This window comes from Eschrichtius robustus, chromosome 15 (genome assembly GCF_028021215.1).
Source record: "Eschrichtius robustus isolate mEscRob2 chromosome 15, mEscRob2.pri, whole genome shotgun sequence".
Taxonomy (NCBI): domain Eukaryota; kingdom Metazoa; phylum Chordata; class Mammalia; order Artiodactyla; family Eschrichtiidae; genus Eschrichtius; species Eschrichtius robustus.
The window spans coordinates 85,957,529-85,970,569 of record NC_090838.1 but is presented as its reverse complement, the minus strand read 5'-3'; the positions used below and the strand labels follow the sequence as shown (position 1 = coordinate 85,970,569).

The 13,041-nt window shown below is 52.2% G+C and overlaps 1 protein-coding gene across 2 annotated transcripts in view; it reads right to left on the bottom strand.

Moving 5' to 3' along the window:
• Positions 1-542: 542 nt before the first annotated feature.
• Positions 543-13,041, bottom strand: part of KCNIP3 (potassium voltage-gated channel interacting protein 3) — a 70,535-nt gene continuing 58,036 nt past the window's right edge. For both annotated transcript variants that reach the window (XM_068564285.1, XM_068564284.1), the window contains exons 2-8: positions 8,642-8,766; positions 8,122-8,191; positions 7,792-7,862; positions 2,874-2,981; positions 2,031-2,135; positions 1,226-1,288; positions 543-697 (exon numbers count right to left, since the gene is read on the bottom strand). In XM_068564285.1, coding sequence (XP_068420386.1) covers positions 650-697; positions 1,226-1,288; positions 2,031-2,135; positions 2,874-2,981; positions 7,792-7,862; positions 8,122-8,191; positions 8,642-8,766 — 590 coding nt within the window. In that variant the 3' untranslated portion in view covers positions 543-649. The remainder of the gene's footprint in view (positions 698-1,225; positions 1,289-2,030; positions 2,136-2,873; positions 2,982-7,791; positions 7,863-8,121; positions 8,192-8,641; positions 8,767-13,041) is intronic.

Below are 13,041 nucleotides of genomic sequence, written 5' to 3'. Positions count from 1 at the left end.
GGGCTGGCAGGCGTCCTGGGACCCAGGGAAACGTTTCCAGGAAGCAGCTGCCTCTGTCTAATTACCACCTCTTTCCTAGTCTGAACTCCCTTGACCCCCAGCTGCCCCTCCGGGGTCCTGGGGTCAGGGCCATCCTGGAAGTGTAGTCAGTGGGCAGGGCGTGGCTTGGGGAACAAGAAGGCCAGAGCAGCCTCCGGAGCCTGGCCCCTGTGTGGTGGGAAAGAAGGGTGGCAGAAAGGAGGGGCGAGTGGGCTCCCACGGGAGCAGCCTTTGCTCTGGAGACTGGACCCTCCTTGGCAGGGGAGGCAACACCCAGCGGCCAGTGGCCTGAAGACACCGCTCTTTCAGCTGCCCACCCGGAGGCCTGGGAGGGGGCTGGTGGGAGCTGTGTGGCTCTCGTCACCTGGACCCAGGTCCCAGCCAGACTCCGCCCCTCCCTAACCTTTGTCCCCCCGCACCTGCGAGCCCAGAGGAAGGATGTGCATGTGTGTGCGTGTGTGTGTGTGTGTGTGTGTGTGTGTCTGCAGCAAACTATTCACTTTGTGCAAATACATTAGAAACAAGCTTCTCCTGGAGGCTGCTCCTGGTGGCATCTTTGGGGCAGAGGTGGTAACAGCCACTCAGGGACACCCCTCCCCCCCCACGCGTCCTAGATGACGTTCTCGAACAGCTGCATGGAGCTCATGATGCTCTCGTCCTGCACGGGGAGAGAGGACGAGAGGCCCGGTCAGCTCCGGGCTAGCAGGGCCCAAATCCAACGTCACCGTGAGCAGATTCTCATCAGGGGCACGGAACCCTCCAGGGGCTCTGCCTGTCTCACTGGGTGAAGGGGGAGCTGTCAGGCACAGCCTGTCTCCAGCCCCATGGCCTGATGGTCAGGCTGTCTGGGAGCTGTTAACTCACTGATGGACCAAGCCGCCCCACCCCCGGCTGAGCACTCAGATGGAGGCCGGGGGCCACCGAGGGGCCGCCCGGGGGATGAGGCCGATGGCTGAGGCCAGTGGAGGCCCAGCGTCCTGCCCACTGAAGGCGCTCTGCAGAGGAGGGTCAGCAGCAATGCTGGGGGCTCCAGGCTCCTTCCCACAGTGTGACCCTGTCCTGAGGGCCCCATGTCTCTCCCCTCTGAGGGGAGCCACCGAGGGCAGGGCTGAGGGACGTGTGCCCAGCTGGGCTATGGGCTGGCAGGGGCGGGATACGGGGGTCCCCAAGCCCTGACACCGCCTACCTTCTGACAGGTCTCCAGGAACTCATCAATGGTCACCACCCCGTCCTGATTCCGGTCCATTTTCTGCAACTCAAGCCACACCCTCAGTGAGTCTGTGTCCCACCGGGGCCAGCCCCTGACCCAGGGCTGAGGACGTGCCAGGGGGTGGGGGGGTGGGTTCCTTCCACCCCAACCCGTCCCCTCTGTCCCCTCCCCAGGATCCAGGCCACATAAAGTGCCCTCTCCAGCCACCTCCACCATGCAGCCGACCTCTCTGGCATCTCCCCAGTCTGTCCCCGACCCTAGACACTTTCCGGCAGCTTTCCTGGGCTCACGCTCCCCAGAAGGCACCCCCATGCTCGTCAGACCCCCTCACCTTGCTGACAGGCAGCCGGGGCAGCTGAAGTCAGGATGGAGGCCTGTCTAAAGGGCCCCCAGCAAGCGGGAGGCGGAGCCCTAGCTCCGTCAGTCCCCATGGATACAAAGCAGTCACCCCAACCCCCTCCTCCTGCAGAGAGGTCCCTGGCGGAGTGGGAGGCAGCTCTTGGAAGGCACAAGAACACTGCTGGGGGGGTGTTGGCTACCTTGGAATCTGTGAGCCCCTGCCTGCTCTGAGACGAAGTTTGGCAGATCAGTGAGCGGGGATGGCTTTAATTCGCTCCTTGGGATCCGGACAACCAGCCCGATGGGGGATGCAAGCTGAACCTCCTCGTGGGAGCGGGGAGGCTCACAGAGGGGAGTGGCAGGCCCAGGACTGCCCTAAGAGCCTAAGCCCCTTCCTCTTCCGGCCGCCCTTCCCTGCGCAGCCCGGGGCTGGAGCGCTCACCTGGAAGAACCTCTCCACGTGCTCCAGGGGCGCGTCCTCCCGCAGGATGGGGTAGGTGTGGCGGCCCATCATGTCATAGATGGACTTCATGATGGCCAGCATCTCCTGCAGGGGGGCCGGAGGGGCTGGCCTGAGCCTGGCTGTAAGGAGGTGGGGTGAGGGTTCGAGGGTCTGAGGGGAGGGGCTGCATCCAAGGGCGGGGGGCACCTCAGGGGCAGTGGTGGGTGAGTGCGCGGGGCTGTGGGAGCTGGAGAGAGGCGAGCTCACCCTCACCCAGTCCGCCCAGCGCAAGCTTCTAACTCTCCAAGAGCAGTTGGAGCTAGATTTTTAATGCAATCTCCAGAATTTGAAACTGTAGCAACTATTTCAGAGACAGAAAAATGTTTGGGCCAGACGAAACCAGACTGTGGGCCTGTGTGGTGAGGGACCCCCCCGCCCCCGTTTGCACCCTGCCTTAAGGGACCACACTGCTCCCCCTCAATTGGTGGGAGCCAAGGCCAGCTCCCCACCCCTGCTCCCAGCTTCTCCACTTGTGTCTCCCTCAGGACCTCTCCGTAAGAAAGGTTGATCCAGGACACCTGTTGAACAGGATCGAGACACGTGGTGAGGGGCACCAAAGCTCCACGTCCCCTGCACCCAGGTATCCAGGCCTGAGAGCCCGGGAGAGGAGGAGAGTTCCTGGCCGCTGTCCCCTCCAAGGCCAGGCTGTGAGCTGTGTCTATGGCCAGGGAGGGGGGAGAGGAAGCCAGGGCAGCAGGAGAGAGGAGGAGAGAGGCTGGGGATATAGAGCAGTGGGGTGGGGGGCAGACAGGTCACTGCCAGCCTCCCCAGCCACCCCCGTACCTCTTTGGTGATGTAGCCGTCCTTGTTAATGTCGTAAAGGTTAAAGGCCCACTTGAGTTTCTCATGGACTGTTCCTCGCAGGAGGATGGACAGACCGACCACAAAGTCCTGTGGAGGAAGGGGAGGGGGAGGAGTGACAATCCGGCGCTCAGATTCTATTTCCGGTTCGCGGTGTGGCTTCCACTGAAATTCACGCCTATATAGGTGAGGCGCCTCCAGCACAGAGCGGGCAGATGGTGTCCATCAGGTCAATACAGTGTGAGTGTGTGTGTGTGTGTGTGTGTGCGTGTGCATGCGTGTGGCGGGGATGGCATAGTGGCTGGAACTGATCATCTCAAATAAAGACATTCAAACGTATGGTGTCTTAGACCCATTTAATACATTGCCACTGACAGAGAAGGTCTCGGGGTGCTCCTTTAATGAAGGGGGTGCTCTATTTTCACTTTACCAAGTGTCTGCGTGTCCAGGTGCTTGAAAACTTACAGCTTAAAAACTAAACTAACAGTGCTCAGTTCTGGGGTCATGCCATACCTGTGTGCAGTCACAGGTGTGACAGATAGTTTATTACTAATGTGAATGAACGTTCGAATGGCTTCCGTGTGAAAACTTCAACTGTTTTGTTATAACAGTTGGTAGAAAGCAAGTCTTTCCTGCCCCTTCCGGACGGTTTGCAGGTTGAGCCCTCCCTGCCCCATGGGGTCCTCTCAGGCTGCTCCGAAAGAAGGGGAGCAGAGAAGGGCAGTCTATGGGGGGGAATGGAGGACAAGCGGACTGTGGAGGGACAGGGCTTTGCACCAAGGGGCTTGGTCCCACTCGAATTTTATTTTTTCTTTTTTTGGCCATGCCACGTGGCTTGCGGGATCTTAGTTCCCTGACCAGGGATCGAACCCAGGCCCCAGCAGTGAAAGTGCTGAGCCCTAACCACTGGACAGCCAGGGAATTCCCCCCACTCAAATTTTAGATTTTCTGGATTAGAGGAAGCCTGTATCATGAGAAATGAAGACTAAGGGAAACAGAGAAAAGCAGTTTGGAAGAAACAAAAAATTATTCCAGGAGAAAAAAATACTTAACATAAACTATTAGATTCAGAGATTAGATATCTGGCATCCCTACAATAAGAATAGGGTGCTATAAAGAAGGAATACTTGGGGACAAGAGAGAGCTCTTGGGAATTAAAAATGAGAAAGCAAAATGACAGACTCAGAAGAAGCTGGAAAAGCACGTGGAATCTTCCATAAAGCAGTGTGAAAAGGCAGAGCTGGAAAATAGGAGAGAAAAGCGGATAATGAGAGGTCCACTCCAGAGGGACCGAAACTTGACCAGCTGGAGTTCCAGGAAGAGCCGGAGGAAATGGAGGGAAGCGTGTCCAAGAGGCAATGAAGGGGAAGGCTGTGAGTGTTCAGGTCCTGCCGAGGACCTAACGATGCGGGGAAACAGCCCACAGTGTGGCCTGCAGGCATACATCACGAGACACTTCGGAAAACGGGTGCAAGGACAGGATCCTACAAGCTTCCAGAGAGAAAAACAAAACCAAACAGAAACAACAACAACAATAACAAGATCAGGTCCTGTACACAGGGTCGGGGATCAGCAGGACGGCTTCCGCCGTAGCTCTGGTCCCACACAACAGATCAAGCAAGAGTGAGAACGGAACGAAGTCACTTCCGGGCATCCAAGGGCTCAGAAATTGCCTCCCACGTACTCTTTTGTAGGAAACTCCTGGAAGACGTGCTTTTGAAAAGAGAGAGTAAAGCAAGGAAGAAGAAGATGAAGGATTCCAGAACCAGGAGACCCAACCCAGGAGAGAGGGGAAGAGGTCCCCAGAGGGCACCCAGCACCAGGATGATGGAGCTGGTCAAAGGCTAGGGAGATGCCCATTCAGATGACTGGAGAAGGACGGCGTTGAATTACTGATGAGGTCACAGACACCAGGCAAATGACAAATCGGGACCACAGTTAACTGAAGGCAAAATAAAAATGTGTGCAGGAAAGGGGAACGTAATCACCGTTCACTGCAAGGTTCAGCTGGGGAACAAATTCACACCATGAGTAAACCGAGAGTGCTTATCCAATCTGAACTCCATCGTTCTGGAAAGCCAGGGGATGGGAAAGGTGTGTGTGCAGAAGACCCAACTCCTCACCCGTGCAGAGAGTCAACGGGCAGCATCTAAAGCTGGGCAGTCAGGAAGGAGCAATAACAGGATGCTATTAGGCGACAAGAAGACAAAGAGTGACAATCGGCTAAAACAAGGGAGGTGGTTCCTTCCTCGGGTGTATCTGGGGGGTGGTCACTGCTGTTTTTCCAAAGCACATCCTGTAAGTCTACTGGAGCCTGAAAGTCCTGTGTGTGTATAAGTGAAGAAAATAAAGATATACGAAGGGAGAAACAGTGTGATATTTCTTATGTGCCTGCGTTTGAGGAATGCTAACCACTGAAGCTGAGCTCGTGTACGGTTTACAGAAGGAGTGAGAGTCAGAGCATCCCGGAAGCCACATCACGCCCTCTTCCCTGGGGTCTGACGGGCTTTCCCAGTGGGAAGCAAAGGCTCGGACTCCTAAGCTGGGCACCAGGGAATGAGCGGGTCCCGCACAGGACCCACTCTTCCCGTGTGGGCATGGGGGGACCCCGGCACCACTGTCCTCCCAGCTAGTCTCCTCAGATGCTGTGTAGAAGCCCTCGTGGTCAGCCACGCTCAGGACTGTCCCTACTTGGTGTCCCTTAGCGGGTATGTAGCATAATAGTGACGGTGCTAGGAGAGAGGTGGGTCGGAATGTCCCCTGCGAGACCACTGGCCCATCCCCAGTCACACACAGATGACCCCAAGCCTAGCCAGCCCACGTCCAGGTGCTTGCTGGTTCTAAATTTCCAGCTGCACACAGCACAGCTTCACGTGGGTATGTCGCTCGTTGGAGCTCCTTGGTCTCAATGCCGAGGTGTATGAAGCCCGTCATATCCACAGCCCCTGCTCTGTGCTGTGCCTGAGGGGCTCCTCAGCGACACCGGCTGGGACACCCCAGAGAGCAGAGCAGGGGCTCAGTGTGGGGCAGGGGTGATTAGGTCACGGGGCTGCAGGCCTTTCCGAGGGTACTGACCACAGCTGTCATTTGGCCAGTGGCACAGGGAGCGAGTTACTGCAGGGGCAGGTAACGGACAGGGCAGTCACCAGTGCTGAGGTTTGCTTGTTCTGCCATCTACTTACTCTTTCAGGTAAGGGCAGGGAAGTTACAATATTTCACCATATCAATAAACTCTAATTAATATGTATCTGTCTTATCTCAAGAATATACACAAAGGATTGGGATCATTGTAAATATTGATAAGCTGACCTGACTTTCTGTTCTAAGAGCACGTTGAGAGGTTTGGTCTGAGGTAGCGAGGAGGGCTGAGTGTCTCCCCCCAACCCCTCCGGATCTTTCCTGACCACAGGGATCCCCACCCATGGTGCACCCAGGATTAGGCCCTGCCCGTTGGAAGGTCCCTGGGAGACACACGCCCTCCTCCCTTCCTGAAAAAGGCCTCCTAGAGCAGAGCATTGATATCAAGATGCCGAAAGTAAACAAACAAGAAGGTCCCCAAGGTAAACAAACCTCCCCATAAGAAATCAGAGGAATTAATTTCAAGACGGAGAAGCATGACCTTCTGAGAAGGTGCCTAGCAGAAGGGGGTCAGCGCCAGCGCCCCCTGCTCAGCCACTGACAGCACCTCCCCAACAAAGACCCACCATTGACCACCTTAAAGGGACCATGGTGAGAGGCGACCACAGGAGGGTGACGGAGACCTTCCTGACACCCGCCACTATGTGGGGGCCCTGCTAAGCTGTCTGGTCATCTGATTCCTGAACAAGAGAAACCATCATCAAAGTCCTGGTTGGGTCTGTCACACAACTGCTTCTCACACTTCATTCCCAGAAGCCTCAGGTACCTCTTAAAGGACACACAAGAAACTGGCCACAGGGGTGGGACCAGGGAAGGAAAATGAATTTTCCCTGTTTACTCCTTTGTACTGATTGGATTTTTACCATGTGCAGGCAGAACTGAAAACAAAAAAGCTGAAAACACTGTAAGTTCACAAATACACTAAGAGTGTGGTCCGGGGAAGGTGAGGCCCCTGTGGTCACAGAGCTGGCGGTGGTCTTGGGCTGCCCCACCCCAGCCGAGGGTCAGTGAGCGGACCAGCTGGAGCGATGAGGGAAGCTGAGAGGCATCTCGAGTTATTATTACCCCAGCTGGTGCAGGGGCTTTCTCTCTCACTTTCCTGTCAGCCGCCCTTGGCCTTGGAAGCCGAGCTGCGGGGTTATCGATCAAGCCTGGCTCTCAGCAAGGTTTTCCTCTCCGAAGAGGTTTCAGCTTTTCTCCTGCAGCTATTTTTAGGGGCCTGGGCTCCACAGCTGGGGCCTCAGTGGAGCCCACGTGCTGCCGCACAGAACCCAGGCAGGGCCCTCCTGGGGGCAGGCGGCTGGTGGGGGGAGGCCAGGCAGGCTCGCTCACAGTGCTGCTGGGACGACCCCTGGGCCTGCTCGGGCTGGGAGGCTCTGCCTGTTTTCGGGCAAGGGGGTAAGTTCCAGGGCGGGGTGCCCAGATCCCCTTAGCACAGACCTCTAGTTAAACCTCACCCCCTTTCAAATGCAAATTCACGTTGGGTCACTACCGCCTCAGTGTGCCTTAATAGCTCCCTTGGCTTGGCAGGGCTGGAGTGGAAGGAAAGGCTGAGAATAGGGTGGCCAGACAGCAAAATCAAATTTCACTGACTTCACAGTCAGGCCCAGGGCCAGCCAAGCAGAGTCCACTCGTTCCCTGGGTGACACACTGGACCGTTTACACCAGGGTCAAGTCTGAGCCTCCGGCGGCCCCGAGGGGGTGGCGTAGTGGCCGGGAGATGCAGGACCAGGGATCGTGGGAGGGGTCGACAGGGACCTACCTCAAAGCGGATGGCCCCGTTCCCGTCTGCATCGAAGGCGTTGAAGAGGAAGTGCGCGTAGGTGGTGGAATCTGGGGAGACCAAGGGCAAGGCTGGGAGTGTCGGGACCACCTGAGCCCCTACCCCAAGCACCCTCAGCATATTGCTGCTGAGTCCTGGGCTGGAGTCCCCCCACTGCCTGCCGGATAGAGGCAGCACCGGGCAAGGGATGCTGGGGAGGGTGTGTGTGGGTGAGGGTCCCCTCCCCATAAAAGGGATGCCCACCCTCTGCAGGGCTGCCACAGCGAAGCGGGAACTTTGGAGGAACTGGGGGCCTGGGCTCAGACTCACCTCCTTGAGGGAAGAACTGCGAGTAAATGAGTTTGAACGTGTCTTCATCCACCAGGCCCGTGGGGCACTCCTGCAGCAGGAAGGCACCCCTCTCAGTAATCCCAGCCACCCCCTTCCCACACCCTGACTCCACAGGGCCTGGGCTCTCTCCTCCCTCTGGGGGACACCTGCTGCCTGAGGCACTGCTGGGCTCCACCAGCCCCGGGCTGGGGAAAGCCTGGTGGGGTGGGCACGGCGGGAGGGGGTGGTGAGTCCCCTCATGCCAGGTTGGTCCCTCTGCAGGTTCCTCTCCTGAACCAGCATCGAGACACACAGAAGGGGGTGTGGTGCCTTCAGAACACTGACTCTAGGACCTGGCCCACCCCCCAGACAGCTCTCCCGCAAAACATGAGCCCCATAAAGGCCCTGGGATATTCACTGTGCCATGGGAAGTGTCCAGAAGGTCTGCCTGCATCCTGCAGCCAGGGACAGGAAAGCCAGGGGGATCAGGGCCTCTCCTGGGGGGATGGGGGGCACTCACATTCTTGAAGCCCCTGTAGAGGGACTGCAGCTCCTTCTTGGTGAACTTGGTTTGTGCCTGCAGCTGGTCCAGCCCCTCTGGCTGGTGGCGCACCGTGGACAGCTCCAGCTCACTGTCGCTGCTGTCTGGAGGGGGACACAGACCCAGCAGGGTGGAACATGCGGCCCCGCCCCCATCTTGCTGCAGTGTGCGCACTGTAAGGGGCGGAAGTAAGGGGTGGAGGGACTCTCCTCGAGCGACTACCATGTACAGTGACCCAGGCTGTGCACTGCACAAATGTACAGGCTATAGAGGAACAGCACACTCAGGAGTTGTGCCTCCTGGTCTCTCTGCTGCCCTGCTCCTCACATAGAGTGGGCCCTGCCCGCTGGCCTCACCTTGAGCGTGCCACCCTCTCAGCCACACGGTGGGATGGGGATGAGAGTTGGTAGCAGGTCTTGTCCTGGAGAGACACTGAACAAGGCGAGGTGGGAGGGGAAAAAACAGAAGACAAGCACAGGGGACCTCGACCTTCAAGATCCAATTCCTGGACCACCTCCTCCACGCACCTCTCCCCGCCCCGATTTTCCCCAGGAATTGGGAGGCCGCTCCTCTTGGCTCATCCAGCCTAACATGCTGCTGTCCAGCTGCATTTGGTCTGGGACTTTTATTCACATTTAAGTAGGAGGTCAGACTTCAAGGGTCTGTAGGGCAGGGACCAGATCTTTTCTTTAATAACCACGCATCAAAATATTAACTAACCATGGCTACCTTTTGCAGGGGAGGTAGATTTCAGGTGATCTTTAATTTTTTACTCATGGGTTTTTGTGGGTCTTTTTACATTTTCCTAATTTATTTTAGTACGGCACATATCAAGTTTATAATACAAAACAAAGCTGTAAACAAAACGGCATTGAATACCTACCCCTTGCTGAGTAGCAGGCTCACATATTATAGAACTTCCCACCGAAATGGGCAGCGCCATCCCCACTGCTCTGTCACCATCCAGTCTCCCTTCTTGCCCAAGGAACTGTGAGCCCATGGTTACCTGCACAGCTGTTTGCTTGCTCCCACTGCAGGGTGAGCCCTGCAACACGGCCTCAGCAATCAAGGCCCTGTGATGGTAGGAGCCTGGGGGAATTTTCTTCTGTGAAGTAGGAAGCAACTTGAGGGTAAGGATGGTGGGGGGGAGGAGGTACTGGAAATTTAGAGAGAAGGAAGGAAGGAAATAGCTCTCTTGCAGAATGGGTGCATGGATGGACCAAGCCAACAGAGCCTGACTGCTGGGTAATTTGCAGAGAGCTCTTGAGAGGCAGTGCTCATGGTAGAGGCCCAGGCACGGAGCTGGCACGGAGCTGGCCCAGCACAGGGCTCAGCCGGATCAGGCTAGGTGTGTGAGGCTCTGCAGGCCCGGGGTGGGTCATCAGAGAGGCTGCCTCACAGGGTTCACCCTGCAGCGTGTTAGACTTTGACCACAGTGACATTAAATTGGAATCTAAAACAATAATATATATTTAAAATCCCAAATATTTGGAAATTAAAAAACACACTTTTTTTCTTTTTTTTTGGCTGCACTGCGTGGCTTGCAGGATCTTAATTCCACGACTGGGGATTGAACCCAGGCCCCAGGCAGTGAGAGCGCAGAGTCCTAACCACTGGACTGCCAGGGAATTCCCTAAACAACACACTTCTAATTAACCCATAGGTTAGAGAAGAAAAATCACAAAGAGAATTTTGAAATATTTTGAATTAATTGATAATGAAAACAACATACCATAATTTTCTGGATGCAGGTAAATCTGTGTTTAGAAGGAAATTTTTAGCTTTACATTCCTTTATTAGAAAAGAAGATAGGTGTAAAGCCAGCAATATAAGCTTCTAGAATCTAAAAATAAGAGCAAATTAAACTCAAAGTTATAAGAAAGGACATAATGAAAATAAGAGTAGAAATTAATGAAAAAGAAAACAGGCAAACATAGAGAAAAAGCAATAAAGTCATTTATAAACTCAATAGGCAAGTCATAGACTGGAAAATATATCTGCAGTACGCATATCTGACAAAGACTCATTTCCAGAATATAGAAAGCACTCCTGCAAATCAACAGAAATAAAACTAATAACTCAATTTTTTAAATAGGCAAAAGACTAGACCATTTCACAAAAGAAGAGATACAAATGGTCCATAAGCAGAGGAAAAGATGCTTGACAGCATTCATTGTCAAAGAAATGCAGATATTCCAATGCAACATACCCAAGGATCTATCATTTCAAAAACAATGACAACACCAAATGTTGGTGAAGATGTGGAGCAACTGGAACTCTCATATAATATATTGTCGGTGGAAGTGTAAAATGGTGTAACCATTTTGGAGAACTGCTTGGCAGATTCTTATAAAGTCAAACATACATCAACCTTATAACCTATTTACCTAGGACAGATGAAGACATACGTCCACAGACAGACCTGTACAAGAATATTTATAGTAGCTTTATTCATAACAGTCCCAAACTGGAAACTACTCAATCAACAGAAGACTGGAACTGTGGCACATTCACATAACAGAATAGTATATTCCATTTAAGAAAGGATGAACTACTGATATATACAACAACGTGGATGCATCTCAAAAATTATGCTCAGAAAAAAAGCAGAGATAAAAGAGTTCATACTTTATGATTCCACTTACATGAAATTATAGGACAAGTAACAGTAATGCATGGCATTCGAAAGCAGTACAGCAGGTGGTGGTTAAAAGGGTGTATACAGTTGTCAAAATTTACTGAACTGAACATTTAACATCTGTGCATTGTATTGTATGTAAGTTATACCTCAATTAAAAAAACATAACTGCTTAGACTTTTGCCTTTGGTCATGATGGGGTAGTGAATGTTAGACTTACCTTCCCACCACAATCAACTTGAAAACTGGAAGAAATATGTGAGGCAAGTATTAGCAGGCTTTGGACTACAGCACAGGACGACAATCTTTGGGAGGAGGGAAACATATGAAGTGAGCTCCACATTCACCCTGGGTATGGGCTGGGGACACTTTCTGTGACATGGGGAAATGCTGATGAGGCAGAGATCAGAGTTTGGAGCTGCTGAGACAGATGGACTTGCAGAGCAGCATCCTGGAGAGGAGGGAACTGCACAGAGAAGGGGCCCCAGGAGTCTGTGTGGCGTTTCCCTTGGGGCTTTGGCCAAGAGCTGGGCTACACATGTTCTGAATGAGACTCCGTAAGGCCCAGCTGTGAGCAGCTGTTGGGGGGTAGTAGGACAGAGACCTGAAAAGACATATCAGAGTTCATGCAATGATGAAAAAAGTTGGGAGTTCTGGTTCATCTAGAATGGAGATACTTCCCTATGAACTTCAGGCATTCAGCTGAAACCCCAGAAAGGCCATGCCTTGGGAGAAAGCTCCATGCTCTAGAACTAAGAACAAAGTTAAAACAAACCTATTCTAACAAAGCCTAAAATAAAGTCTGTGCAGATGAAGGGATCTGCCAGGAATTTAAGTGCCTGTCAAACTAAATTTCAATGGCTTTTTACGAAGATAATATAGTCCAGATTCCCTACAATATACCACCCATAGTAGCCACCATATAATAAAAAATGAAAAGACACGAGAAGCAGGAAAATGTAACCCAATGATCAAGAGATAAAGCAGTCATCAGAATTAATAGGCTTTTAAATTATTAGAATTATCATTTAAGTTTAAAACAATTAGTACCAATATGTTGAAAGTATTAAGGGAAAGAAAAGTGAACAGATGGGAATCTTAGCAGAGAAGTAAAAACTATAAAAAAAAAAAACAAAGAAAAGAACCAAATGGAACTTCTGAACCTGAAAAAAAACTCAACATCTAAAAAAAAATTCACTTGATGAACTTAAGTTTAGACACTACAGAAAAATAGGTCAGTGACCATAAAGACAGGTCAATAGGAATTATCCAAATTGAAAACAAAGAGAAAAAAATACTAATAAAACCATGCATAGAGTCTTAATGACAACATCAAGCAGCCTAATATGTATGTAATTAAAATACCAGAAATAGAGGAAAGATAAAGTGGGACATAAAAAATATTTGAATAAATAATGGCCAAAATGTCCCCAAATTTGTTGAAAAATATCAATACACAGATTCAAAAAATTCAGTGAACCCAAAAAGGATAAATAAAGAGAAAACCACACATAGGAACATCATGATCAAACTGATGGAAACCAAAGATAAGGAGGCAATCTTAAAAGCAGCCACTGGAGAAGGGGAGGTCCTACAGGAGAACAGCAATAAGAAATATAGCTAACTTCTCATGTGAAATGATGGAGATCAAAGGACAATGGAACAACACCTGTAATTCTTTAAAGAAAAAAATCTATTAACCTACAATTCTATATTCAGTGATCTTTCAAAAAAGAAGGGT